The sequence below is a fragment of the Hylobates moloch genome, unplaced genomic scaffold (genome assembly GCF_009828535.3).
Source record: "Hylobates moloch isolate HMO894 unplaced genomic scaffold, HMol_V3 SCAFFOLD_23, whole genome shotgun sequence".
Classification (NCBI taxonomy): Eukaryota; Metazoa; Chordata; class Mammalia; order Primates; family Hylobatidae; genus Hylobates; species Hylobates moloch.
In genome coordinates, this window is record NW_026652298.1 from 2,871,006 (window position 1) to 2,890,761 (window position 19,756).

At 38.9% G+C, this 19,756-nt stretch overlaps 1 protein-coding gene across 1 annotated transcript in view; it reads left to right on the top strand.

The window, feature by feature from the left end:
* ITGA2 (integrin subunit alpha 2) overlaps window positions 1-18,749 on the top strand; it is a 67,073-nt gene extending 48,324 nt beyond the window's left edge. Inside the window, exons 19-30 of the mRNA XM_058434238.1 lie at window positions 115-197; window positions 621-762; window positions 2,482-2,574; window positions 3,158-3,234; window positions 3,318-3,401; window positions 6,978-7,080; window positions 8,708-8,818; window positions 9,792-9,896; window positions 11,537-11,650; window positions 15,162-15,251; window positions 18,086-18,202; window positions 18,652-18,749. Of these exons, the coding sequence (XP_058290221.1) occupies window positions 115-197; window positions 621-762; window positions 2,482-2,574; window positions 3,158-3,234; window positions 3,318-3,401; window positions 6,978-7,080; window positions 8,708-8,818; window positions 9,792-9,896; window positions 11,537-11,650; window positions 15,162-15,251; window positions 18,086-18,202; window positions 18,652-18,732 (1,200 nt within the window). The 3' untranslated portion in view covers window positions 18,733-18,749. The remainder of the gene's footprint in view (window positions 1-114; window positions 198-620; window positions 763-2,481; window positions 2,575-3,157; window positions 3,235-3,317; window positions 3,402-6,977; window positions 7,081-8,707; window positions 8,819-9,791; window positions 9,897-11,536; window positions 11,651-15,161; window positions 15,252-18,085; window positions 18,203-18,651) is intronic.
* Window positions 18,750-19,756: the final 1,007 nt, after the last annotated feature.

Genomic DNA, 19,756 nt, shown 5'->3' on the forward strand with positions numbered 1-19,756 from the left:
AACATTGTTTGGTTTTGTACTTTACATAAATAGAATAATACTGTATGTATTCTTCTGTAATTTGCTTTTTCAACCCAAGAGCAAATGTATGGATCTTTTTTTCCTTTTTCGTAGATTCCTTTCCACAAAGACTGTGGTGAGGATGGACTTTGCATTTCTGATCTAGTCCTAGATGTCCGACAAATACCAGCTGCTCAGTAAGTTTTACTTTAAAGCTTGTTGTAAAATATAGAAATAAAAGACACACTAGATTACTTTATTCAAATGAATGTTTATAGAGTTTTTCTACAAAAGAAATATTCATAACTAATAAAGACCTTTAAAAACTAAATTTCAATGTCTACCATCCAGATAGGAGTAAAACAACAAGAAATATAAAATTACTGTAGTTAAATGGTTCCATTCCCTCTAATATAATAGCAACAAAGAACAAAATCCAATTGCATTTACTTGTTTGTTGTCAGTATCATTTTGATGCAAAGATAGTTTATTACACAGCAATTTTCTCAGTATTCTAAGTAAGTCTAAAGAGTTTAGTTTTTTAAGGAGTGAAATTTTAAAATACCGGCCTTTTTATTTAACAGTAATGGCTTTTCCCCCCTCCTTTTTACTTTTAACAGAGAACAACCCTTCATTGTCAGCAACCAAAACAAAAGGTTAACATTTTCAGTAACACTGAAAAACAAAAGGGAAAGTGCATACAACACTGGAATTGTTGTTGATTTTTCAGAAAACTTGTTTTTTGCGTCATTCTCCCTGCCGGTATGTGATGAGACCCTGCGCTTACCTCCACCATGCTTCCTACTTATGGATCACTGTCTTCTCTATGTCCTCTGAGTTGTTTAAAGAAGCACCTTAACCCTCAGCATGATCAATCTGAACTTTGTGGCTTCTGACTAGTTAAACCACATGAGAACATAGTCTGGCTCTGTATCTAGATTCTGCTTGACAGCTTGGGTCAGTTTTTCCCTTATCCTGAGACTTGGCAGCAGTAGCCAGACACTCCCATAACTCTTCTTGAGCCATCAGTGTGATGAGGCTGCTGCATTCTGCACAGATGCAGTGCACTTGCTCTAAGACATTTGAGTCCCAAAGCTTAGCCTGAGCTTTGAAGCTATGGTTGTTGCTGCTGCCAAGATGATGCATGCCAGCAAAGCCAGCTAATCACATTGACTTGATCGTTATACCAGAAGCACACTTGACCGTGAGTGCACCCTGGTCCCTCCCCTACCACCAAATGATGAAGAAAAAAGGGAGAGAAGGAAAAGCTGAGATTTTCCAAATGAGCTATTTGATTAAAGGATTAAACAATGATTTCATTTAATTGAAAGTTAATGTGATCTTAATAGGCTTAGAGTTCTAAACCTAACCTGACCTTGGTGTTTAAACATCCTGTGCCAAGTGGCAACTACTTCTTTTAAAGGGGGAAAAAGGCTGGGCATGGTGGCTCACGCTTGTAATCCCAGCACTTTGGGAGGCCGAGGCGGGCGGATCACGAGGTCAGGAGATCGAGACCACAGTGAAACCCCATCTCTACTAAAAATGCAAAAAATTAGCCAGGCATGGTGGTGGGCACCTGTAGTCCCAGCTACTTGGAGAGGCTGAGGCAGGAGAATGGCGTGAACCCGGGAGGCGGAGCTTGCAGTGAGCAGAGACTGCGCCACTTCACTCCAGCCTGGGCGACAGAGCGAGACTCTGTCTCAAAAAAAAAAGGGCGGCGGGGGGAAGAAAACTAAAAAAAAAAAAAAAAACCCTCAAATTATTTAAAATACAGACAAACACCAATATATGATTTTACTTTCTTCTCTTGAAAATGCTTTGAATAAATTGAGAAAAACATATTCCTAAAGCCAGCATTTCAAAATATTGAATTAAAGCTATTTGTGCATCTGAAATATAAAAACTATCATTTTTTTCTGGGGATAAAAATACAGTATTTAATCTTTTCTTTGGTTTGCTGGATGTCCTAGGTATCTTTAGGGTTAGCAATAAAAATAGTATATTAGCCACTTGGGCGGTATAAAATTTCAAGTTGAGGTATAATGAATTATTTCAGTATGAACCAACCTTACTGCTAAAATGCCACTGTACCTCTTTTTTTTTTTTTTTTTTTTTTTTTTTTTTGAGACGGAGTCTCTCTCTGTCGCCCAGGCTGGAGTGCAGTGGCGCAGTCTCGGCTCACTGCAAGCTCTGCCTCCCGGGTTCACGCCATTCTCCTGCCTCAGCCTCTCCGAGTAGCTGGGACTACAGGCGCCCGCCACCACGCCCGGCTAAATTTTTTGTATTTTTAGTAGAGACGGGGTTTCACCGTGGTCTCGATCTCCTGACCTCATGATCCGCCCGCCTCGGCCTCCCAAAGTGCTGGGATTACAAGCGTGAGCCACTGCGCCCGGCCCACTGTACCTCTTTTACCAGGTGCGTGCATACACACACAAATGTTATATGCCAATTGATCATTGTTGTTTCCCTGGTCTTGTTCAGGTTGATGGGACAGAAGTAACATGCCAGGTGGCTGCATCTCAGAAGTCTGTTGCCTGCGATGTAGGCTACCCTGCTTTAAAGAGAGAACAACAGGTACAACTTGCATTTCATCCTGCAATCCATACAAGCCCTCCTCAGCACATATGCTAATTTACCAACATAACATCTTGCTATCATAATTTGATAGGCATCACAAAATAACTGGCTGCATACTTAGGGGAGGTTTTCAATATCTAAATGTTTTCTTTAAATTATTAATAAAAATGGGATTTTCTCCATGCAATTCATTCAAAAAGGTACACACAATATGCAAAGTTCTTTTTGTCTAAATATGTTGAGCAACATTGGTCAAAGCACTATACACAGAGTCACAGAGATCATTTATTAACCCCTAGTAATGAGTTTCACATCAGCTCAAAGCTTCCAAATTCAGACAGATATATACGCCTGGATAACTTACATGTGTCACTTGGAAGTCAAGCTTCTCTAATTCTAATGTGAGGCATAGTAAAACAAGGTGGACAAATAAAGATATTCTACAAATATGAAAGCTTAAGGTATATAAAATTCAGAATCAAATTTGAGTGAGTTTACTTTTATGAGAAACATTTTTTTTTTCACGTTGGCCTCTGAGTATGAAGCATCATAGACTGAGAAATTTTAATTTTATCTTTAGGTGACTTTTACTATTAACTTCGACTTCAATCTTCAAAACCTTCAGAATCAGGCATCTCTCAGTTTCCAAGCCTTAAGGTAAAACATAATGAAGTCATGAATGGAATGATGGAGAGCTTTATATTTCTCTCTAAGTAATTTCCTAATGTTTCTTTCTATAGTGAAAGCCAAGAAGAAAATAAGGCTGATAATTTGGTCAACCTCAAAATTCCTCTCCTGTATGATGCTGAAATTCACTTAACAAGGTAGGTGAAGCAGTGGGTAACCTGTTATCACTGACACCAACTCTAGATCAGAAGATTTTTGGTGCATGGCTAAAGAAGTCCTCTGTATGCTCATTCTTAACTGAAGAATTTGAATTAAAATTCTTGTCAACTAAAACGGAAGTCCACAGACATATTGGTCCCTAGGAAAATCTCGAGTGACTCGTTAGGCTTATTAAACTAATGAGAGTAGCCCAGAAAGGCAGAGAAAGATCCCTGTAGCCACACATCACAGGCACACTCCACATTGCAGGCCCTCTGAGTAGCTGCAAACATTCTCAAAATGTTGAAACAACTCTCAAAGGTCCTGAGAGTTGTCTTCACTTTCTTCTCACTGCCTGCTTCCCATTGTATATGAGGTCTCAAGCAGTATCCCCATTCCTGGACATTGAAGCCCCAAGCACAATGTTTTGCACATAGTAGGTCCACAATAAATATTGAAACTAGTCACAGTTTGAATATTCAAATATTGGAACTAGATCAAGTCTAGTTTCTGAGTGAAAAATTCCTAACATATCAGATTAGGGTTTTCTTCCAGCCAGGAGGAAATGAGGTTTTTTCCAAAGGAAGTCATCCATAAAGAAATGCTTTGTTCCCTGTTTTTACCTGCCCAAAGCAAGCAAACCTGAGAGCAGTGGTGTAAATGTCACTGGTTGATACAGGCTGTCTTTAATTGTTCAGAGGGACAGGTGTCTTGGTAAGTGGGTAACATACAAATTTCTGTCACTGGTTGATACAGGCTGTCTTTAATTGTTCAGAGGGACAGGTGTCTTGGTAAGTGGGTAACATACAAATTTCACAGGTTCTAATAGGTTGATATCACTTTAACTCACACTTAGAAGTAAGGTGAGTTCATGGTACAGACAAACTGGAACACAGTTGTGCAGGTGCGCTGGGCACAGGTGATGCCGTCCTACAGGCCTGGGAACCAGAGTTCTCTACCTGGTGAAGCAATAGGACAGCTTCCCAGCACAGATCAATGACCCAAGAATAGCACACTGCAGCACTTTCCCAAGAAATCCAGTGACAGCAGGTTTGTCTAACTTCTACCACATCACTCCAGCCCCTAAGAACATGGAATCTGTAGATCGTCCAGTAGCTCTCTGAGCAAAAACAAAAAGGAAAATATGTCATCATGTCTAGAGCTTGAGCCAAAGAGCAAAGATGAAAAGAATGCTTCTGTATCAAGTGAGTTGCAAACAGCACAAGCAGAAACAAAATTCAGTCCAAATAATAACGTCTCTGAAAAAGTCATCAGTAACTGCAGACTTCAAAGGATCCCCACTTGCTAAAATAAGAAATTGGAAACAAATGCAACCAACTCAAATTGATGTTACCACATTACCTGAATTTTTTCCTTCTTATATTTGATCCTTTCTTCTAAATATTTTTTGTCAATACAGTCTTTTTATTATTCTACTCTCGTACAATGGCCAATATTTTCCCAGATATTTAAGAATGAAATAAATATAAGATTGAAATTAGACTTTACTTTTACTAATTATCATGTTAGGCAGGTATTTTTGTAATGGCAACTTGAATTCAAATGTATTCTAATGTTCTTTAAAATATATCCTCAAAAAAATTAACATAGAGAATTATAAAGAACAAAAGTTAAAATGGGTCCTAGTCCTACTACCTAGAAAACCCAAACATTAGAGAAAGGTACACAGTGAGAAGTCATCCCTCCCCACCTTCCCTAGTGCCACTCCCCCTAAGAGACTAACAAGACTGTTTTCAGAATATCTTCCAGATACAGGGTTGCTTATCTACCAGGATATATGCATATAAAACACACACACACACACACACACACACACACACACGTGCACATTTTATTACCTGAAAGGAATGATAAAACACTCTTCTGTACCTTGCATTTTACATTATCTTAGAAAAGTTTTCATATGAGGACATACAGATCTAACTTATTCCAGTCCTGGCTGGATCATAATTTATGTAACCAATTCAATATTAACAAGATATTTGGTTGTTTTGCATTTTTATTTTGTTTTGTTTAACCATCATAAGTAATGCTGAAAAAAAATTAACAAACATCTTTGCAAACTTTTGGAAAAAATCCTACACAATAACTTAGTGTATTTCTTAGCAATGACTTTGATACTGTATAACTGTACAGTTATATTGTAAAAAAATTATGGGTAGAAATAGCGATAATAGTATTATTTCTGAAGCAGGATCCCCCTGAGTATAGATAATTACTATTATAAATATATTGATCAACACTTAAGTAGCTTAAGGAACACTTAAGTAACAAATGGAAAAGTGTCAGATCTCTTTAAAATGCAAATGCAGACCATATTAATTTAGAAATTGGCCCCATTTAGGATCTCACACAAAGATCTTCCGGAAGGCATAGGAAATAATTCATGCACACACATCCAAGCTTTCTGTTTCAAATCCTAGTCAGTTTTCCCATTTTCCATGTCAGGCTGACAAATCATTGTTTCCTGTCATATATAACCTTGACGAATACATCCACTCAGGTCTCCCTGTGACATAGTTTCCTTTTAAGGGTATGGAAAAAAATCATTAAGGCATAAAAGAGGGAAAGACAAGGTTTTAGTAAAGAAACCCAAAAAATTCTACTTCAGAAAATGTCCACCCCAAGTTTTTAAGAAATAGAATCAACATTCTGCAATTAACGTAAATCGTCCAGTGGGAATAAATGGAAAGGATATGCACAGTGTTCTCAGACCCCTACCCTCACTGCTCAAACCCTAATCCCCCACCCAAAGAAGCTACCCTGGTTGGAATCCCACCTCAGAGCCCCAGAAATGAGAGAGGAGAGGGAAGGTCCCCAGTTTCATTCTAGTTTGAGTGGTCCTGTGAGGGTTTCTCTGATCTCATCATCACTTTGCTTGCAGAACTTAGTTGGCAATCTTAAGCAAAGAAGTTAAGATCAATCCAGTGGTTTTAGGTCCAGAATACTAAAACCTCTGGGTCAGCCATCTTAAAGGTGGTCTCTACACTAATGGTGGAAACAGATTTGACCAACCCCATTCAGACCCAAACCATTTGAATTGGTTTGCAACTAAAGAAGGATAGGAAGAACGAATAATATAGGCATCCGGTAATGAACACTGAAGGAGCTCAATACCTTATTATTATATTTTAGCCACACCAAAGTGAAAACCCCTGGCTTATAATTCCATTCATTCAACCAACAAGTAATGATTGTCTACTATGTTAACATACTAGTCAATATAACAGTAACCTTGGGAAGACTTCTGCTATCAATTCTAAAGTAATACTTTTGTACTTATTTAGAAACTTGACAATTGGTAGACATGTAATGCACAAACTCTTAGCAGAAAATCCACAAAGAAATATGTTTTGAAAGGAATTTATGTTCGTCTTAGAAACATACATTGGAACATAAGCCCATAGGCAAGCATTTCTTTTTATTTGGTGCTTTTGTAACTAAAAGTAAAATTTACTTTAACCTAAGCTATAAGATACTTAAATAAAAGAAATATTAACCTTCAAGAACAAAAGCAAACTAAAATATTTGGCTTTACAAACATCATCCAACAGATCTACCAACATTAATTTTTATGAAATCTCTTCGGATGGGAATGTTCCTTCAATCGTGCACAGTTTTGAAGATGTTGGTCCAAAATTCATCTTCTCCCTGAAGGTTGGTAAGCCTGTCATAAGGATGGCAAATCCAGGAGAAAGTGAGAAGAAAAAAATGAGTCTGGAAATAAAAGGAGAAAGTAAAAAGAAATTGAAATACATCCATGGTTCTCAAACTTGGGTGTGCATTAAAGTCACCTGGAGGACTTGTGAAAACACAATGCTGGGCTTCATCTCCAGGGTTTCTGATTCAGTAGGTCCAGGGTGGCCTACACATTTGCATCTCTAACAAGCCCCCAGGTGATGCGTATGCTGCTGGTCCAGGTGCCATACTTTGATAACCAATAGGCTAGATCATAGATAAGTAAACAACTGGGCTTTGTGCATAGCTATGTGTCTTGGGTAAGGGAAAATTGATATATTTTGAAGGCAAATGTTCGACACTAACCAACAGAGCATTACTATAAAGGAAGGTATTGCTGTGGGTAAAAGTCTTTGGCATATAATTATTATGCCAATTTATCCTCAGAGACCACTTCTGTTTGAGTTTACCATTTGTAAACAAATCTGTACAGTAATACTAGGTAGTATCTAAAAATATTTTTGAACCAAATTCTATTTACTATTAGTAAGCCATTATGAATCTAAAGATTACTACCAGTTAAAGATAAATTAATTTGTGAAAGAATAACTATTTTATATTGTAATTAAAATTAAAGAAACTTTGGAAAGTAAAAGGAATTTATCCACTATCCTAAGCCAATACCATTTTATTTTTGTTCATTTCTCACTGGTTTGTTAAATGGTTGCAACTCTGCAATTTTGTGATAAATCTTTAGAAGAATCTTTATGATCTAGATATTATAATAGAATTTATAAAATGTGGATGGTATTTGGCAACTGTGTTCTTTAAAATGGGGCATCTGTTCAGTTCGTGGTAATAACATTCATAGAGTGTGTAATAAGTATACACCAGCCATTGTATCAAGTGCTTTACATATGTTATCCCATTTAGTTCCCAGATCAGTTATGAGCTTGGTATTATTATTCCCAGGGATGTTATTTAAAATATTTAAATAACCAGTAGCGTATAAGCCCTGGCCAATTAGAACAGAAACCCCCACCCATGAGAACAGATGCTGTATCAGTGCCCTGTGCCAGCACATACCTACTGAATTTCTGATCATCTTTATTTTACAAATAAGAAAAGCATAGAGAGGTCAAGTTCCTTGCCCAAGCCACACTGCTAATCAGCAGCAGACTGGGACACAACACCCTGGCAGCCTAGCTCCACAGATGGCATTTTTAACCATTTATACCACATGTCTCGCAAAGTCACAAATTACCCATTAACATTGTAGATGTTGAGTTTTTTTCCATTGAGCCATTTATGCCTAGTATTCCATTATTGGAACACTAAGCATGTGGGAGTTACTTATACCCTACTGCTCAAGGTCATTGCCAAGGTATGACCGAAATTTCAAAAAAATTGCAACCTCAGGCATAAATGCGTTTTAAGAGGTGAGACACAGAGACCTGAAGTGTGACTATAAAGTGATGGCTGACTTTCATTTGGACTCAATCTTACCACCTCGTAGTTGCCCTTCATCAACACAGGGGTTACTGGTGAATTTCCTTGCATCACGTACATACTGTTGCAGTACTGGCATGTTTTATTCTCCACACAGGTAACAACAGGAAGTGTTCCAGTAAGCATGGCAACTGTGATCATCCACATCCCTCAATATACCAAAGAAAAGAACCCACTGATGTACCTAACTGGGGTGCAAACAGACAAGGTAAAGATTACAAAATTGCCTTAAAAATGTGCACTTTCAAGATGTAAATAACCCATGAGATTAGGGTGATCATGTCTGACATTTTACAGATGGGAAACAGACGGTAACTCCTATGCGGCCCGGGTGCCAACTGACTAGCAGTTAATTTCATATTTGAAGAAGAATATTGTTACAAGAAAACAAATGGCTGAGTCTAGGGAATTGTGGGTGGCAGAAATTATTCCAAAAACCCCATTTTGGCCTGGTGAAGATCTGACTTCGATAGGCCCTGTGAAGGCTGGGAGGTAAGAGGCTGGACCTATATGGGGAGCATAGCAGGCCTTCACAGCTGCAGTAAGGAGCTGGTCTTCAAGCAGCCAGCCTGGACTTTCCCCTCGTAATACTCAACCCTGGCTGTTCATTTTAATCCCTCTGTTTGCTCTTTTAAATAAGAGTGCCCAGACCTAACCCAGGCAATTAAATCAGAATCTCTAGGGATAAGATTCTGACACCAGGGTTTTTCTTTAACCACCCCCACTCCACCAACCCCATGGTTCTAACACGCAGCCTGGGCTGAGAAGCACTGCTCTAGCCAAACCCCTTGACATTGGCTCATCTTCAGTCCAACAGCTGTATTATTCAACAGTTGTATTATTTCTGTAGTGTGCATAGAGGGCTACAGAAAAATCAAAATCCTAAAATGTTCCAGAGAAAATTACCCTGAATTATTCACAGTGTTTAGCTATTGCAGATTTGCCTCATCATATGTGGGCTGTAAGAACCTAGCCCACCTCATCAGTTCACTTCAGAAGCATTTAAATACTTCATGTTCACCTGGAGATTATATGAAGTGTGGCCAGGTCAGCGGCGTTGAAAGAAGCCTAACAGCCCTTCCCAGGCCCCTGCAAGTGACAGTAGGATTTCCTAACATGTTGAAAAGAACATCATAAACTGTTTTGCTTCTGAAGTCTGATCGGGTGTTCTTCTTTTATAGGCTGGTGACATCAGTTGTAATGCAGATATCAATCCACTGAAAATAGGACAAACATCTTCTTCTGTATCTTTCAAAAGTGAAAATTTCAGGCACACCAAAGAATTGGTGAGGACAAGTTAACATGTGAAAGCTCCCCTCATTCATTTATTTCACCTGTGATCAGGACGCTGCTTTTCTCCTACCAGCGGATATCATAGAACTTTCTTATTTTGCCTTTGATGCTTATATGAGTCAAGATTTAGAAAATATTAGGTTGGTGCAAAAGTAAATACGATTCTGAAACCCGCAATTACGTTTGCACCAACCTAATATGTGGTCAAATCTAGGTTACTGGAATTAATCTTATGCAACTTCTTATAAAATATAAGTTCCAGACTTCATGACATCAGAAAAACTCATGTGAAGCTATTGTGTTTATGCATTGTGCACTTTGGAAACAAAGCAAAGAGCTGTGAAGGAACTGGGTGTGTGCTGCAGAGGAGAAGCCCCTTAAATCCCCTTTCCACATAATACTGATGTTTTTTATTTAGCTGTGAAATATGCTGCTGCACTTCTCTGTTTTTCAGTGTTTTGTTATTTCCTGTTCTCAAGCTATGCCTGCTTCTTTGGGAAAGAGACTAGTCTAGCATCTGGCATGGTGCCTGGCACATATTAAATATTCAAATAAGTAAACCTTTAGTAAGCAATAACTCCTAAACAAACCTCAGCTCTCCCCTATGAACAATATTGGAATTCTCCTGGTTTTCTTTGATTGCAATTGTTTTATTTTGTGAAGGATGGGGAAAACAGGAAACCAGAAGAATGAAATTATTTCTTTTAATGTGTATTAATCTACAAGTAGGTAAATGCATGCTGTAACAGAAGTGGGCCATGCTACCTTTTGGCCTTGAACATAGGCCAATATGTCATAGATTTTCAATTAATCACTTCATTTTTTAATGCAGTTTTACATTCATGGAAGAATTGAGTGGAAAGTACAGAAATTCCCATATACCTCCTGTCCCACACAGCCTCCCCCACTATCAAAATCCTGCACCAGAGTGGTATATTTGTCACAATCGATGAAACTACATTACTATATCATTATCAACCAAAATCCATAGTTTACATTAGGGTTCACTCTTGGTGTTGTTAAAATCCATGCTGTGGAATTTGACAAATGTAAAATGACATGTATCCACCACTATAGTATCATACAGTGTATATTCACTGCCCTACACATCATCTGTGCTCTGCTTATTCATCCCGCCCATCCCACTAGCCCTTGGAACCACTGATCCTTTTTCTGTCAACTTTTTTTAAAATCTAGGGAGTCTATAATTAGGTTTAATGACTAAATTGTAGTACATTTTGTGTATGTTTAATAATTTATTTAACTAGTACATTGTTGATAAACAAGTTACAGTTTGGGGGGTTTGGTTTTTAGGTTTTTTTACTCTCAGAAATAGTAGTGCAACAAGCAGGCTTGGGGTACTTTGTTCCACACATTGCTGATTATATCCTGAGGCTATCTATACAGACAGGAAATGGATGGGGTAAAGGGTGTGCACTTGGTACATTTTGAGATATAGTCCCACAATCCCTTGAAGGAGGGCAGGAGAGTTAGAACTACTAATAGCTCATGAGATTGCCTGTTTCCCTAGGTGTGTCCCAGCACTGAGTTTTACCTAGCTTTAAAATTTTAGCATTTATTTTTAACTCCTACTAACTCACTCTCTCTTTTACCTTTGACTCCATACTATAAGAACTGCAGAACTGCTTCCTGTAATAATGTTACCTGCTGGTTGAAAGACCTTCACATGAAAGGAGAATACTTTGTTAATGTGACTACCAGAATTTGGAATGGGACTTTTGCATCAGTAAGTATCAGTTTTATTTGTTAGATTTATCAATAGCAAGGAAACATAAGGCTGCACTGACAAGTTCTTCCCATTTGACAAAATAAGTATTCTGGCTAATGTCTGCAATGGCCAAATAACCCAGAGCATTTTACCGTGAAAGGCAGCACACTTCCATCCCTTTCCAATGCTCATCCAATTTGGCAGTGGCTCAGAGTCATCTGGGATACTTGTGAAAGGGTCTGTTTCTCAGACTCCATGCGACCTACCACATCAATGAGAATGGTGTCAAGGTCATCTCTGCGGCCCTGGGCTAAAAGGGGCAGCCTGCTTTGTCCCCCTCTAGGAGCTCTCCCACTCTCCATCTTTCCAGTCTCCTCTGCCACACCCAAATCAAAATGTCTGTGTCTCTGTCTCACTCCTTGAGCTCTCAGTTAATTGTATGATTGATCTCAAACCACCTAGTAGATGAATCTAGCATAAGGATATGTCTTCCTATATTACAGCCAGGTCATCACCCTGCTCTCCTGTTTTACCCTTCCCCTGTTGGGAGAGCCCAGTGGGCACATGACTTTCTAAATCATCTCAATCCCCATGAAAAATTTGAAGAAAAAGCCAAAACAATGTCCGTTTTTTTCCATATGGCAACTGTGAGTCTTCTGCTCTAGTGATATCTGCTTTCAGCAGGGATGTTGGTAGCCAGAATTTCAGTCTGGCATGAAAAAATATAAGGATAGACAGGCCTCCTTAAACTAGACTGCTTGTGTGGCTAGCATTCCTTTTACTGACATGGGCTCCAGTTGAGGAAGAAAAACAGAAATTAGTCTGAAACCTCCTGGGGATCTCTGTAGCTCTTACTTTTTTTTTTTTTTTTTTTTTTAACAAATAAATAAGTTCCCAAGGTGCTTACAACCAAACGCTACTCATTTTTTTTTCTTTTTACCATTTCATGATCTCTCCAATAAACCCACTTCCTGCTGTAGAGTTTTGTAAAACTGGAGAACTCAGCACCATCCAAACTCATCCCTGGAGTCAAATATAAGCAATATTCTTGGATGAAGACATAGAAGAAAACGGAATAGTAAACGTTAGAAAAAATGCAGAATTGGGGGAATGGGGAAGTGAGGAGTTGAATATTTCTTCTGGCTTGCTTGCTTGCTTTTACTTTGTTTTCTTGTTAGCTGCATTTGCTTTCAAGCCTTCAGGACAATTCCAGGTCCTTTAAGATGTGAAGCATGCTGTTAGTTGTACCACCTTCCCAGCTGCTGCAGTGTGGTGCTCAGTTTTGCTTCATTGGTTCTTGGCGCCTTGGATTTGAGGAACAAATGTTTTCATAGCAAATTTTGCCAACTGGAAGGAACACTGACTGTTGCACATCAAAATGCACACATGCCAGCTCTGCAAAACACATTTGGATTTTCTTGAGTTTAAGACTACATCACTTTAACTGTGAGAATTTTTAAAGTACCTTCCCAACGATCTTCAGAAGCAGTTTATTTCTGGGAGTAAACTTCCTAGAAAGTGTAGCATTTATGCCGCTTTAATGTGGCTATGGTGGTTAAACTAAGAAAACACCCTTGAGATGTCAAGGTATGTCAAGTGACATACAAGGATTGGTGTCAAGTCCTACATCTCTTCCTCCTTCATGAAAAGTCAAATGTTTATCTTCACCTTGCTTCCAGCAATTTAAGCACAAAGTGGATGTTTCTCAGACCACTTAGGAGATCCAGTCTGAAATATGGATCTCATCTCCTGTATTTGAACCCATTAATGCACCGCCTTTTGTTGCTACCCTTTCTCTGACATAGTGCAAGGCAACTTAACATTTCAAGTAATTTCATTACAAAGTGATTGATCAGGCCTCCAAATTGATGATAGAGTTGCTGCCATTTGTAAGGAGAAGCCTTGTTGAACGCTAGCAGGTGCATTACTTCACTCTCCACATGGGTGTGGCATGCCTACCTCTACTTGTTAACCCTGCAGGATATTGTATGCCTATGAGAAGGGCCTATTTTGAGAATGCTATAAGAAAAATTCTTTCATCTTTAGTCTTTGGGGATTATGAAACCGGCATTTACTTAATTGCCACTTTTTTTCTTAAACTTAAACCATTATCAATACTCTTAATGTTTCCCCCAATAATATGTTTAAGAGACTGGTGAGCATGGTTAATTACTGATCCAATCATCTATCTTGAGAAAATTAACAGTAACCAGAGACCGAGCCAGTGGAAAGGAAATAAATTGCTCAGTTTTTGGAAATACATTCTTTCTGGCTCCCAGATATTGTTTAGCAAATTACCTCATAGAGTATGTCCAATAATGTGCCCTAGTAACCAGAAAAACTGAGTCCTAGTAGCCACAGCCTGTGAAAGCAGCTCTAACATCTAAGTGCTGCATTCTGCTTCACAGTAGCATCAGACCTAATGTAGAGAAAATAGTGAAATATACACATCAATAATGTTTCTATTGAAAAAAATAGACCTTTTTTTATTTTTTTAGACCGAGCCTTGCTCTGTTGCCCAGGCTGGAGTGCAGTGGCTTGATCTCAGCTCACTGCAACCTCTGCCTCCTGGGTTCAAGTAATTCTCCTTCTCCTGCCTCAGCCTCCTGAGTCGCTAGGATTACAGGTGCCCACCACCATGCCCGGCTAATTTTTAATATTTTTTAGTAGAGTTGGGCTTTCACCATATTGACCAAGCTGGTCTTGAACTCCTGACCTCAAGTAATCTACCCGCCTCAGCCTCCCAAAGTGCTGGTATTACAGATGGGAGCCACTGTGCCCAGCTGAAAACTAGGCTCTTTTTCTGTAACTAAATGGAGGAATGAATGTAAAGTTATTTCGAATTAGTAAGTTACCAGTGACATCAGCATAAAATATCCTTCCTATATACCTGCCCCAAATTAAGTATTATTTGATAGAAACACTTAGATAGGAAATCTGAAGTTATATTGATGTGATATAACAAGCCGAAAGGTTCAGGGCCATGGGTGGTCAAGTTCAAGTGCACTTTCAAACTATCATTTTACACACATGTACCCAGAAGGAAAATTCTCTTCCCTTTTAAATGTTGGTTTTCCATTCCATTGTGTGACTTATTCAGGTAAGTATACAAAGATGCCAAGTTTACAATTTTTTCTCATGTCACAAGCTTTATTTTTTTAAAAATCTGAACTATGATCTTCCCACTTAAAAATATTCATTTTTAAATCCTCACTTTTCAACCCAGTTCTCAAGTTCAGATCTCCTCAGGGAGATATTTTAACCTACTCATGTCTGGATCCCACCCCAGAGAGCTGATTTGTGTTGGCAAGGTGCAGGCAGACATGTCTTAAAATTACCCCAGGTATTTCTGACCGGCAGTCCTGTTACACAGCACTGGTTTAAGCACACATAGATTCTAAACAGGTCTTCAGAACCATTTGCTCTTGTCACATTCCACCAGGAAATAAATACATAAATCATAAGCATGCCAGTTTCTCTGCATTTGTTGCTGCTAGGATAAAACATATTCCTTATTCTTATGTTCCAGTCAACGTTCCAGACCGTACAGCTAACGGCAGCTGCAGAAATCAACACCTATAACCCTGAGATATATGTGATCGAAGATAACACTGTTACGGTGAGCATATCACACCCTTCCCTGTGAGCCTCAGGGTCTGTGATGGCATTCCATTTCTAAAAGCCTGGAATAGTCACTCTTCTTACCTACGTGTTATGTAGAAGTATCTTACCAAAACTTTAAAGATCTGATGTTGATTATGTTGAGATTTTGGCGAGGGTGTGTGCTACTTAAAAAGTTCAGTGATACACTTGCCTTCCTCCATGCCCCCCACCCATGTCAGCAAAGCTGGCTTTCCTAGGAGTGGAGATCCAGTGAGAAGTACAACAAAAGGGGCTCTATGTTCCTTGGGACTCCATGGTGTCTCTTCTCTTGACTAAGCCAGCAGCCCCAGTTCTTCCTTTCTCCTCCTGCTTACACAAAATGGTCTGGAGCTTAGGCCACAAAACCTAATCATGCTTATTTAAATCATAAATTGCATTTTGAAAAATTTTTAAAGAAAGGTACTGAAGCATGCTTAATAAATAATGCATTTATTAGAGGGTTTTTTAAAATAGTTCTCCTTACAACTAGACACTGACACTGTGTGGCATGTCCATTCAGTAGATCTTACATTCTGGAGGACTATAAATGCTCCCCTTGATTTAAAAAAAAAAAAAAAAAAAAAAGCTTTTACAGAGAAATGTACTTTCACAGAAAACAAAGGCTCTCTGTTCTAAGAGCTGGCATGAGATAATTTTCCTGTGCACTGACTCTCTGGTTAGAATATGCCATGTTTAGATACAGCGGGATTTCCATGCCCAGCTAATCTGCTGGCAGAGCCCTGAGCATTTTCCTCCCAGTGCTTGTGTTAGGAGGTGAAAGCGTTTAAGAGTCTGCCCCCAAGGCCAGCTTGGCAGTTGGCCTCAGTCCACTGCTCTGGCTTGGCCAAAAAGTTATGGCCCCATGAACTATGGGCCTCCTCACTCCATGCCCGAGAGTGCAGCTCACAGCACTGGGGCCCCACTCTTGTCCAAGGGAAAATGATTCCACACAAGAGAGCACACTTCTCTGCCTCTGGTTTAGGAGCCTCAGTGAAAGCCTACACCCTCTCTTCAGAGACTGGGGCCTGGAAAATCAGAAATAGAGCCAAAGGGAATGCAGACTTCAAATTCAAAATGCTATGAACTTAGCACAGGGGAGAAGTATTATAGATTTTTTTTGAAAGCTCATTTTAGAAAAGCATAGTGTTCAGACAATATGTGAAACTCTACTGAAGACTGTTTTTAGAAAGCAGTATTAAATATATTAATTGGAAATTTAAATGAACAATTTTAATAAATCCATTAGATTCTTCTTTTATTGGTTTTCTCTGAGCAATACTAATAAATAACAGAAGCCAATTACTAGGTGCAAAAGTAATTGTGGTATTTGCCATTAAAAGTAAAGAAAGGCTGGGCATGGTGGCTCAAACCTGTAATCCCAGCACTTTGGGAGGCCGAGGCGGGCAAATCACCTGAGGTTGGGAGTTCGAGACCAGCTTTGCCAACATAGTGAAACCCTGTCTCTACTAAAAATACAAAAATTAGCTGGGTGTAGTGGTGCACGCCTGGAATCCCAGCTACTCAGGAGGCTGAGGCAGGAGAATCGCTTGAACCTGCGAGGCAGAGGTTGCAGTGAGCTGAGAAAAAAAAAGTAAAGAAAAAGTACTTTTAATGGCAAAGACTGCAATTACTTTTGCACCAGCCTAATATTACTCAGCTGTGTCTATGAAAGATTTTTTTAATCTAAACAATAATTCGGATAAATTTTTGAATAAGGTATCTAACCTGAATAATAACTTCACATGTTCCTAAGCGTCTGTTACATTTATTTGAATGCCTGGCCCAGTTAAAAATCTGATCCACAAAATGCTATAGTCATGGGTCCATAGGGATCCGTGGTTCCCTGGGTTAGAAAGCTGTGGAAAAGATTTTGACTGCCATTAAGCAGTGAGCTACAAGAATTTATCATCGCTTTATTCATAAACTTATAAAGCCTTATATTTTAGCTCTTGAAGACACAAATGAAAGGAAATACAGTCACCAAGTTTAGCCCAGCCCATAAATTTATGACAAAAAGCAGCTCATCTGCCATTGCAATTTAATGTTAAATCAAGTAAATAAAACACATATTTATCCTCTCCTTTGCTTCTAAATATAGCTCTTTAGGAATATTTTCTAGAGAGAATGCTTGAGACACTTTCCCCAATTAAATAAATTTCCCCTAATTAATTAAAAACTTAATATACAGTTTTACTGTTAAAACTCAGGGCAGCCATTCCACTACAGCATCTCAAAGATTGCCAGGAAGCAGATACAAAGAATCCTAAGTAGCCTCAAGGACAACATTCCCACTGAAAAGGTCAACCTGACCCTTGAGATATTATTTCTACTTTTCCAACAATATCAACTTGGAATGAGGTTTAAGTGAAACTAGTATTTCAAACACCCAGTACAAAGCTGCTGTTTCATCACCATGAAGTTGGGTTAAAGAGTTTCTTCAACTCCCCTCCCCAGAGCTGTTTGCTTTCACTTGATGATGCTTTCACTTGATTTGAATGTATGCCAGAAATGGAAGTTTCTATTTCATAAGTAAAATAAGCATCTGAGATTGTCAGGCATGATGTAGCCACAAGACACTGATGTAGTTAAAGCGGAGAAACTAGCAAAGTTGTATTTTTCAGCTGGTTGGACTTTGCAGGAGGATTTTCTCTAAAATTATTCTGACAATGTTTGAGATACGCCATCATGAGCAAGTCATGTCACCTTTCTAGAGCTGTAGACCTTCACTTACAGAATTAGAGAATTGGACTAGACCATCTCCCCCCTTTTTTGTGGTATTAAAATAACTCAACTGGGAACTTACATTTCCAGATTCCCCTGATGATAATGAAACCTGATGAGAAAGCCGAAGTACCAACAGGAGTTATAATAGGAAGTATAATTGCTGGAATCCTTTTGCTGTTAGCTCTGGTTGCAATTTTATGGAAGGTAAGAAAAGCTTCATATTTCAAAATACAGGGCTCCTGAAGGCCAGCCTTGAATTTGCTTACAAAACATCAACCTCAGGTTTTATATGGTACCTTCTCTATCACAAGGAGAAAAGAAATGAAGTTTGTTTACAATTTCTTACTCATGTCATAAAAACCAACCAGTAAGGATTTTTTCTTCTTTTAAACCTTCCTTTCATCCAGAGCTCTGAATGTTTTGCTCAGCTTCAAATAAGTAGACGCTGAAAAATGTAGCTTTATGCAATGCAGCTGAGCTCTCTGGATATAAATTTCCTTCTAGCAGGTGACAGGTCATCAGTCTGCACACCTCCCTTCAGAGCCTCAGGGATTCCCAGAGGTGCGTCAGAGGACGTGGGCAGCCAAGGCGGTCAGAGGCACCTTACAAAATAAGCCACAGGTGGTAACATTCTTATATCATCACCTTTACAGCTCGGCTTCTTCAAAAGAAAATATGAAAAGATGACCAAAAATCCAGATGAGATTGATGAGACCACAGAACTCAGTAGCTGAACCAGCAGACCTACCTGCAGTGGGAACTGGCAGCATCCCAGCCAGGGTTTGCTGTTTGCATGAATGGATTTCTTTTTAAATCCCATGTTTTTTTTTATCATGTCATAGGTAAACTAACCTGGTATTTTAAGAGAAAACTGCAGGTCAGTTTGGAATGAAGAAATTGTGGGGTGTGGGGGAGGTGCGGGGGGGCAGGTAGGGATATAATGGGGAAAATACTTATTTTATACGATGGGGAAAAAAATATTTTTAAACTGGCTGGCCCAGAGTTTACATTCTAATGTGCATTGTGTCAGAAACATGAAATGCTTCCAAGCATGACAACTTTTAAAGAAAAATATGATATTCTCAGATTTTAAGGGGGAAAACTGTTCTCTTTAAAATATTTGTCTTTAAACAGCAACTACAAAAGTGGAAGTGCCTGATATGTAAGTACTTCCACTTGTGTATATTTTAATGACTATCGTGTTAACAAGAGGGGAAAACAAAACACAGGTTTTTTCAATTTATGCTGCTCATCCAAAGTTGCCACAGATGATAATTCCAAGTGATAATTTTATTTATAAACTAGGTAAAATTTGTTGTTGGTTCCTTTTAGACCACGGCTGCCCCTTCCACATCCCATCTTGCTCTAATGATCAAAACATGCTTGAATAACTGAGCTTAGAGTATACCTCCTATATGTCCATTTAAGTTAGGAGAGGGGGCGATATAGAGACTAAGGCATAAAATTTTGTTTAAAACTCAGAATATAACAGTTATGTAAAATCCCATCTGCTAGAGGCCCATCCTGTGCCAGAGGAAGGAAAAGGAGGAAATTTCCTTTCTCTTTTAGGAGGCACAACAGTTCTCTTTTAGGACTTGTTTGGCTGACTGGCAGTAACCTAGTGAATTTTTGAAAGATGAGTAATTTCTTTGGCAACCTTCCTCCTCCCTTACTGAACCACTCTCCCACCTCCTGGTGGTACCATTACTATAGAAGCCCTCTACAGCCTGACTTTCTCTCCAGCGGCCCAAAGTTATC